The following is a 13216-nucleotide window of genomic DNA, read 5'->3' on the forward strand; positions in this document are numbered from 1 at the left end:
TTGTTGCCGGCTAATACATTCCCTGGAAAAAAAAGAAATCTTTTGGCACCAATGTTGAGCACATCGCCGAACTGCAGTCATATGATGCGCTTTCCGGCTGCTTGAAATAAGAAATCTGCTAACCCAGGCTGAATTCGAGTGAGCAAACGTAAGCTTGTCAAAGCTGCAAGAACGACAGCGCATGTCTTGGGCCACTCAGCCCCACCAACTCTGTGGACCGGAATCTTGTGCAGCAACTATTTGTGCAACATGTCATGTTATGTAGATGACAACTACAGTTCACTCTTTGAAATTTTTTAGTGACGTTGGATATTATGCTTTTTTGGTTATGTTTTTTCTCATAGTCTTTTTCGAGAACGTGTAGAGGAGGTTCTACTATATATGCTAGAGAGAATCTTGGAATAGGAGACACTAAAATTTGATTGTTTATTAGTTTGAACAAGAAAATGCCTAGGTTACATTTAACAAGATCTGTCACTGTCAGATTGCTGTGCAATTGCACATTAATGACTGTCTGATTTGTTTCTTCTTTAAGCTTAGAAAATTAGGAATCTGTGTGTTTCACAGATCTGTGATTCTTAAACAAGGATCTGCGCAGGTACTTCTTTCATGTGTAAAGGTTTTGTTGCTGCCTGTTTCCCTAAGTATTTTTTTTTTTTTGAGCATAACTACGAGTCGCTTGTGGCAAAAGCACTATTCCCCTTCTCAGGTAAATTTGAGGAGGCAAAATTTATGAGTGAGGCGACTTTAGCAATATTTTCTCTTCTACACGTGGTCTTTTGCAGAAATCCTGGCTGTCTTAAAAGGGCACACTGGACTCGTGAAAGGTGTCTCATGGGATCCAATTGGAAAGTACATTGCGTCTCAGGTGAGGCTTGAGCTCGACACGTGTTCTCACTTTTTTTATGCTTTGCTGTTCATCATTCTGGTTGCGCCACTGTTTGCACTTGTTCCAGTCTGACGACAAGAGCCTACGCGTATGGCGTACTCATGACTGGCAGCAGGAGTGCGTCATCACGGAACCATTCTTAGAGGTGGGCTCTATTCCTGCTAATGCTCTGTTTGCTCTTGCCATTTGCAAAACGATGGTCATGCAGATATATGAATCCTTCGAATGCAAGGTATCTCTGCCTGTTGCACACTGGAGATTCTTCTTCTTCTTTTTAATGCATAAAATTAGATTTATGTCTAAGTAACTCATTAGTAGGCTTTGGAGGAACCATTTATTGCGATATGTTCAGAACTATTTGATAAGTTTACTCTCTTTACTGTACATGTTTCCTTCGTGTGCTTTGGTTCTTTAACTTGTTTTTGTTTCAACCATATGCAATATTATGGAAACCCTGCCACAAGCAGTCATTAATTCCCTCTGACCCCTCTCGAACTTTATGTGACAATGGGAATTTGAAAAAAATGCAACTGTAAGCATAAATGCGAGGAACCTTTTGAGGGCAATGTAAGTTCCTCCTCTTTAGACAGAAAAACCATGTTTGGGAAAATATTAATTGCTGCATAATCTTGTAGGAAAATGTAACAGCCGGCCAGTTCATTACGCATACTTAAATTTGTCTGCAAAATTTGGAAAAATCACACTGAAGCCTGTAGAGACATGAAACTCTCAGCTGAAACTATCACCTGATGTTTGATGACTTGTTTGGTGTGCTGTTATCTGTGTAGGTTTGGGTGTGGTTTTTATAATTCTTGCACACTTATTTAATTCTCATTTTATAGTTGAGTTGCTTTCTTTCCTGTTTTTTAGACAAGCTTAAGAGACTCCTACAGCTTCAAGGCATTGTGTGTTAAATGTATCAATGCATATCTGTTCTAGTGTGGAGGCACCACCCACATCTTGCGCCTAAACTGGTCTCCCGATGGCCAGTACCTCGTCTCTGCGCATGCCATGAACAACGCTGGCCCCACAGCCCAAATTGTTGAGCGCGACAACTGGCGTACCAACAAGGACTTTGTGGGTCACCGTAAAGCCGTCACATGTGTGGTGAGTTTCGGTGGCTGCTTGAATGGCTATGAGGATGACGACAGCACATTTGTACAACTTTAACCAGACATCTGTAACACTATTTCTGTGGACCTAATGTGAACTTCCTGGCTGTACAGTAAATGCTAGTGCATTCAAATTCCGCGGGGATACTATGAAAATTCGAATTATACAAAACTCGAACTAACGAAATTCAGAGAAAAAAACGCTCGGTTAAGGCGCGTATATAGTCCGACATGGCGTGAGCACGCACACACACATGCTACGTCACGTTGGTCTATACTTTGGTCTATACTAACGTCTATACTTTGAAGCACTGGCGCAGCCAACGCGGTGCAACGTGCCCGACATTGAGGTGGCGGTGCTGAGAAAAAAGAAAAAAAAGGCCGCAATTTTGCCAGAAAAGCAAAGCATTGACAGCAAATTAGTAGATAGCTATACGAAGTAAGTATAGTAGTTTTATTGGCTGTATAAACTTGTAAACATTTGCTAACTAAATTAACAAGTACCAAGTACGGTGTCACGTGCGCACAGGTAAGCATCAACACAACTCGCTCGATGACCGTGGAAACTCGCTAAAAAACGTTGCAGTGAGGAATCACGGCAGTAGCAGCAAGCGAATTGACTTTCGTACAGCTCTCGCTTAACGTAGAAAGCACATTGCATATGAAGCTACCGGCACTACGCATACTCCGCAAGTATTGCAGATAGCTTTGAAGAAGAGGCCCACGTGGGCCCGCACGTTGGCCACGTCGCAGATCGCTTTTAAGTTACGGCGCCTGCACGGTCACACCGTAAGCAGTAGCCGCTAGAGAACCCCCCCCCTCCCTCCTTCCGCGTCACCCCTGTGCCTCGCGTGTGGCAGGAGAGCACGCATCCACCCCACCTTCCTTGCTTGCGCACGCAAGATTCAGCTATGTACGGCGGCTCACCCTCGCACTCATTCACTCGCACATACAGCATGCGGTGCACGGCGACGATTTTATCACCCTTGAGCTTTTTTCATGGAAGTTCACAGGAGAGAAGCGACTTGCAACAGAGGTGTTGGCCATGCCTGGCCAGACAAAAATGCCTGTCTCTGTCCAGTCAGGCCTAAACAAAGGGCCGCAAATGGAAAAAGCAAAGCTGCGCGATCCCCGTGCGGCGATGCCAGTGTCGTCAACGTGCTCCCGTGCACTAGCACTCTCCCCATCCATGATGGCGCAGAGTTTGAATTATCGGTGACGGTGCAGATTTCAGTATGAATTAGCGGGATGTATTACATATTGCTTTCAATACATTGCTGGATGGAGCGCGGCAGCTACTTCGAATTATCCAAAATTTTGAATTAACGAGTTGTAAATGAGCAAGCTTTTACTGTACAACACGCATTGTTAGGTACTACAGCAGAACCACACTGATATGATTTCGTTCCATATGATTTCCCGGTGCCAGTGTTCATGATCGAGAACACAAAAAATGACCAAATACAGTCACACTTCTTTTTTACTAGTTAATATGTTGTCGGAACACATAATCTTTTGGCACCAACGTTCACTACATTGCCAGACTGTGATTGTGAATACGGTTACGTGATACGTGAATACTGCACTGGCAATCTTCAGCCCATTTTTTTTTTTTTTCGGAAGGCTGGTTGGTAATATGACATTGTGAGCTATGGTCATTGCTCGAAAATCTTCCTAGGGCAGGCTGAAAATAGACGTTTTCAATAGGCGATGACGTGTGTTCAATGAATTCGCTGTCTTTTAAGCTCTGTTGAGACTGATACTGCCACTCAGTGGGTGTTGTCGGCGCGCCATAGGGGTCAGGCACATGCATACCAACTGGTCAAGTTTGAATTATCTGGTGAAGGCCAATTTTAGGATTGAAATAATGAAAGGTCGAGCCTATAGAAATGCATGGGCAGTGGCTGGGACCTTTGGTTGTGATCGAATTAACCGAAAGATCTAATTAACTGGAGTCAAATTAATGTAAGTCGGCTATAGTTGTGACCTCTACGACAAATTACTATTTATCATGCCAGAGCAGTGAACTGTCTCATCATGCCACGTTGTTGTGCTGGCATTGCATTTCAGAAAAGTGGAAATTTAAAAAGAAAATTGTCTGCAGCTGAGTGAAAAAAGATTTGTGCAGCTGCATATTCCACATCATTAGGATTTTCTATGAGCACCTCCTCTCTAAACTGTTGTGCGTGAGTACCGAGACACTTGCTGCAGCTTCTGCAATGCTTTTGAGGGAGGCTCACGTGTATTCACAACAGCGCAGAGGGCTTTATGGCGGCACCCAGGTAGCTCTTGTAGGGGACATTCCGCCTGACGAAATTTCGGGTGTGAAAGCGTGATGTCAGTGGTGCTGTGTAATCACTTTTTGTGACAGGCCATTAATGGGCAGTGTACAGTAAACTCTCAGTTGTTAATGAATAATTCAGAATAACAAACATTTAGAAAATCGCTGGTGAATTCTGTATGCATCCTATGCAAAAATCTTTCAGTAAAACAAATTTGTTAATAGTGAATATTTCAGTTGAACGAACTTTATCAGTGGACTCTGGCAACACTTTGAAGCAAATCTTCATTTGAACACTGTGTGCAGCATGACAGTGAGCATGTTACCGGTGCTGAACTATAAAATCTGGAAATTGTTTCCAGTGTTCATCCCAAAGAAGAGCGTGATGAGGAAGATGCAATGGCAGAGGCAGATTCAGATCCTTTACTCTAGCCGAGACTGTAGGATGCCTTGGAAAGTTGCGAGACTTCATGTCTTGGCAACAAGCTGTACCAGAGGAAGTGCCCAAAAACAGAATCTCTGGACACCTTTGTTGCTTCTTACATTTTACGAGCACCAGTGCAAATGAAAATTCGTTTTTTTTTTTTTCAAAATGAGACTGGCAGTAACATAACTTTTCAGGCTGTCTATCAACCAGGAAAACCGGGAATTCTCAGGGATTTTGAGTAGTCTGGAAAAACTCGGGGAATTTGTGCCTCTATCAGGGAAAATTAGCGGTAATTCTGTTGAAAGGGTCAAAAGGGGCGGTAATGCTGGCACTTCAAGTAATAGATAGGAATCGTAATAAATCGTCTTTGACGCCCTGTCGTCGGCTGGAGGAGTTCCCAGTGTACAGTTAACGACCAACTTTCTGGATGCCAGATAATTTGGACGGCTTCGCGGCACCACCACGTACCCCATATAGTCGATGTATTGGAATGTCTGAAATTTCGGACGGATGAACCTTTCGCCGTCCGATTTTCCTGACTTTTTGCCCTGACCGCAGGTTCGAAACAGCATTAATCAAAGCCAACACCGCTGCTTTACTGATTACCTCGCCGCCTCTAATCGGCGCTCTCACATGCAGTTCCGCTAACAGCAGTAGCCAGCACTGCGGCAATGCTAGGCCTAGCTGCTTCGACGTTAGCTATTAAGCTTCTTGCCGTTGGGTGCCGTGTTTTTCATTGAAAGAATTCGCTGCTGTCAGCAATGGCACAGACTGCACCTTTGTGGTCCTCGCAATTGGCTTCGAAGCTCGGACAGCACGATGCGTTAGATAACGCCGGTTTCTGATAGTCAGCTTCGCCTCAGTACAGGAATGTTACTTGGTGAAGAATACACAAAAGTATTGCTGTGAAGCATTACAAGCGTCGGAAGGGGTATTGTCGTGGGTCACAATATCTACTCTTTAATTATACATGCGTGCATCCGGGATCTCCTGTTACAGTACGAGCACCGATATGCCTCATACGTGTACTGACAGGCCTTCAGAGCATTTTCAAATGTGCCTGTAGCAGTTTCAGCCCTTAAGGGCAGTAAATGACATGCATTTATTTTTTCCAAGTGGCCGATTTTTCAGACGTTTTCGCGGCACCTAGGGAGTACGAAAAATCGGACGTGAATTGTGCAACTGACCAAGAAGATGCTTCAAATGGTTCATGGGGCGAACAAGTGGCGGAAGGAGTACAAGAACAGAAAGAATCTATGCATTGAGGAATGAACAGGAAAGGAAGCATGCTGCCGCCGTTTTGAAGGAGCTTGAGCTAAAAAAAAAGTGTTAGCTGATGCTGGGATGCAGGTGTCCATCATCCAAACCAAAATAAACTTTTTAAAGCAGTGAAACACAACACTGAGGTGTCGTGCGTGGGCTGAGAGTATGCCAGAGCAGCTGAGGCTGACTTACGAGCTCTTGAGAGAGAATCTCAATTGTGACAAAGTTCGGGCCTCATACCACTGAGCTTGCTATCAGTTGATAGAAATAGCTCATATTAGAAAATATTTGTTTCTGTATGCGTCTCATTTTTATTCGTATTTGAGAATGTCCGACTCGATTTGCAATTTTTTTGAAGACATTTTATTTGCTGTGCATTTTACTAACCCCCCCCTTTCTATTCTCTTCTTGAATAACATAAAGACTACTCCTTAGTATTCAAACTGGATTAAGTCATTTTTTTTTATTTGTTTCATATGCTTACTAAAGAATGACAGCATTGGGCGATGTGGTTTCAGCCCATCTTGACATAAAACATAGTTCTGCGTCACTCAGGGAATTTTGCAAAGGCACTCAGGGAAAACCTGGAAAACACAGGGAATTTGGAAATGTCAACTTGGTAGACACCCTGCTTTTATACACTTTGTATATGTTGATGTATGTAACTCCATAAATTGCATTTCACATTTTGACTAAATATCTGCTGTTGCCCTATGCTGTTCCATATTCTAGTGAATATTCAGTTCCGTGAACTTTCACTTACAGTGAACTACAGTGAGAGTTCACCGTAGTAGCTTTTTCATTGAATGTTGTCTGAGTGAAATGTTGCTTGATTTTTCATTTCACAGAGATTCAACCCACACATCCGATCAAGGGTAAACAAGGACAACAACAAGGTGTGTGTCACATGACTGTAACTTTTTCTTCAATTTAGGATTTGCACTTCACTCATTTTCTTCAGCCTCTATCATGCTTGGGATGAACTTATGAAAACTAACATTGTTGGGTCTGATTTCTCCAGACACAGACGTTTTGCTGCTGTGCCATTGGAAGTCGGGACAGGTCTCTGTCTGTCTGGGTGAGTAAATGCATATTTTATTAATTAACTAGTTTGTTTGTTTAGTTACTGCCTCTTCAATTTCAGTCTTTGTGGCCTTATGTTTTCTTTGGAAGCTTTACTGATGCCTGAATACATTGTGCGTGCGTGCTCTTGTCTCTCATTGCAGCTAACCTGCCTGAAGCGACCTCTTGTGGTGGTGCATGACCTCTTCTCAAACTCTGTGTTGGACATATCCTGGTATGTTGACATTCAAAAGTAATTTTATGATTTGCTGTGATGCAGAGTGCGCGATACTTCATAGATGCATGCATTGGGTATCAGTGACCTGTTTTTATTAGATTATACAGCCAAGCTGGAGGGAAACCTTTACAGAATGAAAACAGTTGCAAATGCTTTCTGGCTTATGGCTTATGTAACAGTTTTGTCGATGAGCTATGTGACTCTTCACATGTATAAATGGGAACAATGCCATTTGTTTACGCAAGTGAACATAACAATAAGAGCATGTCTTTGTTTGAATAGATGGTCGGTGTTTCATTCTAGCCTAACAGTACAAAGCGAAATTATAAAAACAAAACACTGTCCTGACCATCTATACATTTTGCTTCGGGCATTTCTTAAGCCCAAAACGTTTAAGCACTGCTGGTCTGACAAACAATGCATCTGGGTTTCATGTTTCAGGAGCCAAGAAGGCAACCAGTTACTTGTGTGCTCCTGGGATGGCACCGTGGCTTATATCGACTTCACTGGGGAGGAGATTGGGATGCCAATTAGTCAAGATGAACGAGTAAGGAAACAGCGTGTCTGTAAAGCTTTTTGTGTAGTGTGCACAGTTTGATGATGAAAGTTAACAAAAATACAGCAACTTTGCCACTACAGTCAATGTCCAATTTTTCTGACTTCCTAGGTAGGGGCTGTCTGAAAAAAATGAATTAATTTCCTTTACTCGCTCCAAGCGATCAAATCACCACAAGCACGCCCAAAATAGCTATGAAGGCCTGCAGTGCACTTACTAGGTGTACCAGGGCTCGTACCGTGACAGGAGATGACAACTGTAGACGTCTATAATTAAAGAATACATACTGTGTCACATGACAGTGGTCCCTTCCTGTACTGCTTCACTGCAATGCATTGTGTATGCTTGACCATGTAACAGCGCGTATTGAAGCGAAGCTGACTTTTTGAAAGTGGCATTATGCAATGCTTGATCTTTGCCGTACTTTCTGTGCTTTGAAGTGACTTGTGATAATGACAAAGATGGAGTCGGCGCCATTGATGACGGCAGTGAATTTTTTCAATGAAAAACATGCCACTGAATAGCAGGAAGCTTGATAGCAAATGCCAAAGCAGTCAGGCCTAGCATAGCTGGGGGGGCTACGGCTGCCAGCTGATCCGTGTATGAGAGCGCTGGTTTAATGCTGTGAGATAATCAAATGGCGGCAATGGTGGCTTCGATTAATGCTAATTTCAAACCTGTGGTAACAGGAAAAAGTTCGGCAAATTGGGTGGCGAAAGGTTTCAGCATCCAAAATTTCAGACGTTCATGTACATTCACTCTACAGGCTTTGTGGCAGTACCGTGAAGGCATATGGGTTATTAAGCATGTGCAAAAATTTTTTTTTTCACTTTACATACATGCTTTCTTTAACCTCTTTCGGGTGATCACTGCGATTTCATGACATACCAGGTTCTATTTCAAGTCAGAACATTTAAACGAGACATACATCCATCCAGACATAACTTTTAGTTCAATAATGCAGTCGAACCCACGTATAACAATATTCAAGTGTCACGAAAATTCCATTGTTATAACCAATAATTGTTGTAACCAAGCTCCATGAAAAAAAATCAAAATAGGGGGGTGGCAGAGCTGATGTGAAAAAACTATAATGGCGGGGAGGCCAGTTTTCCTCCCCACCACCTTCCTTCTTTTGGCTGCTGATTGTTTTTACTCATTTAACTGCTTCCTGGGTGCTCTGATCACATGTAACAAGCCGCGGCTGTTGGTGTTAAAGAATGGCACTGCTATAACAACTGCAAAGAGATGTCACAAGTGGCAAGCAATATGCGAGCACTGCCGAGGCATCGCTTTGGGGGCTCCAAAAGGGGCCTTTTAAAATATGCGAGAAGACTGCCGCAGCAGCCTGTCAGCTTGAGAAATCCAGAAGAAACGCTGAGGAGAGATCGCCACAAGCATCTTGCCGCACATTTTTTCTGGCTTGCACGAGAAAAGCCTATGTTCGTCAGCCTTGCATGCTTTACGTGAAGCTTGCCAACATCCTTCTCCACGGCATCCGAGTGCTCCACATAATGCAGCATAAGGTTCCTCGCAAAAATGAAGCCCTAGAGGGACTGAATCATCTGCCGGGTTTCCTGTGAGGACAACGTTGAGGCAGCCTGCCCTACTGCAAGTCCCATTTCAGTTTCCAACTACGGACCTCCTTCTGTATATACTTATAATGTAATTGTCCCCATTTTTGTCATCAGTAAAACTGATTCTGATTCTGCGTCATCGCTGCCGTCATTGTCGTCGCCATCTGATGCGAGCATGATTGCGACGATCGTCTCATCGGAGAAGCACTAAGTTTCCCAATCTATAGCCGTGCGCTTTCTTTTCATTGGCAACGTCGTGCATTGCCAGTGATCAGTGGGTGGATCAGCCATATTCCGTTTTGACGGCGAGTCAAGTGAAGCCAAGAAACCGTGTGGCCAGGAATGATTTTGACGCAACCAACAAAGACGAGCGCGAACGATTAAGCTGTTTGCAGAATTGCGCTGAATGAGGAGCCAGCGAGCAACATGCGAGCAATCTGCTTGTGACGCAGTTGGCGCGGCCTATTGGTATTTTGGAGGGTGGGGCAGCGTAGAGCTATGGGCGCAGCTCATTCTTGTTCGGAGGGGTGGAAGGGTGATGGGAGAGAGCTATGCGGAGATTACTGGAAAATGAGCACGCGGCGGCTGTTGGAGCAGCGGCCCATTGTGCAGCGGCTCGAATTTCTCGTTTTCTTTTTTTCTTTTCAACGATTGCACATTTCACTACCTTTCGCCTTGGACACCCAGCAGCCAGACTTCATCGTTATAACCGTTAATGCGGCATTGGGTCATTGTAGTAAGTGGGTTACTTCATGGAAAACATACAAAAGTTGACGGGGCAGCAGCTTCTCATTGTTATAACCGATATATCGTTAAAACGAGTATTGTTAAAGTGGGTTAGACTGTACCTATCAGCACATTACATTTTTGCTTTTTGCACCAGATCACTGTGTTTTCAACAAAATTGTGCTATGAAAGGAACACATGCAACTACATCCCACAACTTATAACTCAGAGCGGGATGTTTAAGCGTAATTTGTATTCTAGCATCGTTTCTTTTAGTCATCTGGATATAACATAAGTTGCCGACCGATTATTTGGACACCGATAATTCGAAGACGCTTCACTATTCGGACAAATCTGTGACACCACCCATAGACGTAAGGTGCAAGGAAAAACGAAATTTCATACACCTTACAGATCAGAAATAGCAATATTTTGTTTTGACACATCTCTAGCATAGTCATCAGCCATGTCGCCGGCACCTCCTCGAAACCGAAACTAGTGAAGCCTAGTCAATCTAGTAGTCTATTTAGTAGTAGTAGTAGTAGTTTCGATTCCATGTCATTCTTATCATCACCGTTTGTGGCTGGCATGCGCTTCTCGCCCCCCTCGAAATTTTGGTTTAGTGTGCAGTCTGTCCAGGCTTCCCGAAAAAAATTTTCAACAGATGAGCAAAGTCAAATGTTTGCCTTTGCAAGACAAAATTTCCCATCATGTTAGATGTTTTGAAGTAAAAGAAAAGGGAACATTGAGAGCAAGCACCCTTTAGAGCTACAACAGCTTTTACTGGCACGCAACACATGCTGTCAGTTTTTGATGAAAAACTCGCAGGTTTTCACCTTCTGATAGGAGATAATCCTAAGGTATATATATTCGATTATTCCTATCACAAAGGCGAACAAATTTGAAAGGGGGTTTAAGCAAGAAAACACAAATTGTAAGAGGTTAAAGGAGTTCTCAGACCTGGCGCTCATGTGTCAGGTGTTTGTTAAAAACAGCTAACTGTTGACCTAATGGCCTATTGTATGAGGGCTGAATTTCTCAGCATACAGTACTACAGTATGATTAACTATATTATTTTTTTTCACACTATCAGTTCAGAAAGTAAGATGCTCACATGGGCCAGTTGACTATATTTCATGTTGCAAACAGCGCAAGAGACATTTGGGAAGAAGAAGACGATGCAGCGCATATTTTGTCTATGTCTTTGCACTATTTGCAGTATGGAAAGTGCTTTATTTCATTCTTGATCGAAGCAGGCTAGTGAGGCTGCTTCGATCAAGGACGAAATAAAGCACTTTGAACTATTCCATACTAGGCTGCTTTGATCAAGGACGAAATAAAAAATGCGCACTCATGGTGTTTCCCCACGTCTCTTGTGCTTTTGATGATGTTTGAGAGTATTGAGGCAATTGTTATGTTCATGCCTCCAACTCTGCTGCTGCCTTGACAGAACTTGTGGCACCAAAAATTGTACGGCAAAAGCTTGTCGGGTCCGGGAAGCCAGCAGCGGCAGTCAGGGGCCACCTTAGTGGAAGACCCCGAGGTGCTGAAGGCCCAGGAGCAGTACTCGAAAGCACAGCAGCAGCAAAGGACGGCCTTGACTCTGACCAAGGAAGTCAATGGGGTCGCACCTTCTGCGAGCCCAGCTACGAGCAATGTGCCTACAAGTTCAGCCAACTCGGTGGTGCGCCCTATCAACACCAACAGCAACAGCAGCCGTCCCCTGCCACATATTAAGGTGAAGCAGCGCAGAGACACTGTCGAGACTTAGGTCTTGGCCACTTTGCTGTTATTACCATGAAATGCCCTGGAATGTTTCATTTGAGGCCACATATAATGTTGACAAACAAAGGAGCATTCATTGTGAAGCCGTGTTATTGTCTGCATCTGGGGTCTCAAAACTGTGTCCTGCTTTGAGCAATGTACATACATGACACAAAGGTAGCTTTGCCAGGAACTGCACTCTATTATGTTTGAAAGATGGGGGAGATCTTTCAGAGGCCGAGGTTAATTTGTGGGGAATGAAAAAACATCTGGCAGAGTGCACAGGCTCTGAAAAGTGGGCCATGTTTTTGAGACTCCTGTTCTGCACCTTAAGTTCCTGAACTTGACTCCGCAGAACTGTTGGGCTGTAGCTTTCCTTTCATGAGTTCCACAAGTGTTCTTTTGGAATGCCACCATTCTATAATGATACCGTAATCAAATCCACACTATGACACTGCCTTCATTTTTATTTGTTTTTAAGAAATGTACGATCACTGGATTGATCGAACAGTGTGTGTCTGTGTTTGTTGATGTGCCTTGTGTTGGTCTTTCTTCATGTGTGGTATCTCATGTTCTTGGCACTGTCCGAAAGTTAGTGATATTCTGTGAAGCCACAAAAGTGAGGCTCCCCAACTGGGCTGTGGTCTTTCACATCAGTCTACATTCTTTGTTGAAATGCGTAAAATGTGGTTTAAGGGGGGACACGGCTCTTTGGGATGCGCAATAAATCGCGAAAAAGTCGACTTTTGGAAAATTGAATTTTTTTAGATCTACAGCTATTGTTCCACAACTACACAAAGTTTCTCGACTCTTGAATCAATATTTTAGCCGCAACATCACTTTATTTTGTCGATACCTGCAGAATTCCAACCGAAGTTATTGCAAAAACGGTACTTCTTTCGCAAAGCACAGCTGATGTTCACACATCGTAGCGTGGACATCTTGGTGTCATTTGAAAGAGTGATCTTTCTTCTTCAAATTTGCGCCAACTCCGGCTCCATGCTGCCATTGGCTTCCTCAAATTTCTGTGCCACAAGAGAGTCCCAGCACGGCACCTTATCGGTTGTTTAGCACATGTGACCTGTGCTCAGCATACGATTGGCAGGATTCCTTTCTCGTCGTCTGCACTGCACTCATCCGCGTGGTCGGCTGTGCGCCATATTGTCTGAGCGTCGAGTCATTGTGAGTGAAGTGACGCCATACTACGCGATGGCCCGTAAGAAATTTCATACGAGGAATAAGTTTGGGGCAAAAAAGGTGCGACGTGCGCTTATCGACAACTTTAAGAAGCCTAGCGTGACATACCCAGATGTCAAAGTCG

The 13216-nt window shown here is 43.6% G+C and overlaps 1 protein-coding gene across 1 annotated transcript in view; it reads left to right on the forward strand.

Annotated features, from left to right (window-relative positions):
* Positions 1-13216, forward strand: part of Hira (histone cell cycle regulator-like protein) — a 59803-nt gene that overhangs the window by 7322 nt on the left and 39265 nt on the right. The window contains exons 6-13 of the mRNA XM_065451516.1: positions 786-868; positions 957-1034; positions 1829-1996; positions 6821-6868; positions 6994-7050; positions 7199-7269; positions 7714-7819; positions 11582-11869. Of these exons, the coding sequence (XP_065307588.1) occupies positions 786-868; positions 957-1034; positions 1829-1996; positions 6821-6868; positions 6994-7050; positions 7199-7269; positions 7714-7819; positions 11582-11869 (899 nt within the window). The remainder of the gene's footprint in view (positions 1-785; positions 869-956; positions 1035-1828; positions 1997-6820; positions 6869-6993; positions 7051-7198; positions 7270-7713; positions 7820-11581; positions 11870-13216) is intronic.

Source organism: Dermacentor albipictus, chromosome 2, assembly GCF_038994185.2.
Source record: "Dermacentor albipictus isolate Rhodes 1998 colony chromosome 2, USDA_Dalb.pri_finalv2, whole genome shotgun sequence".
In the NCBI taxonomy this organism is placed as follows: domain Eukaryota; kingdom Metazoa; phylum Arthropoda; class Arachnida; order Ixodida; family Ixodidae; genus Dermacentor; species Dermacentor albipictus.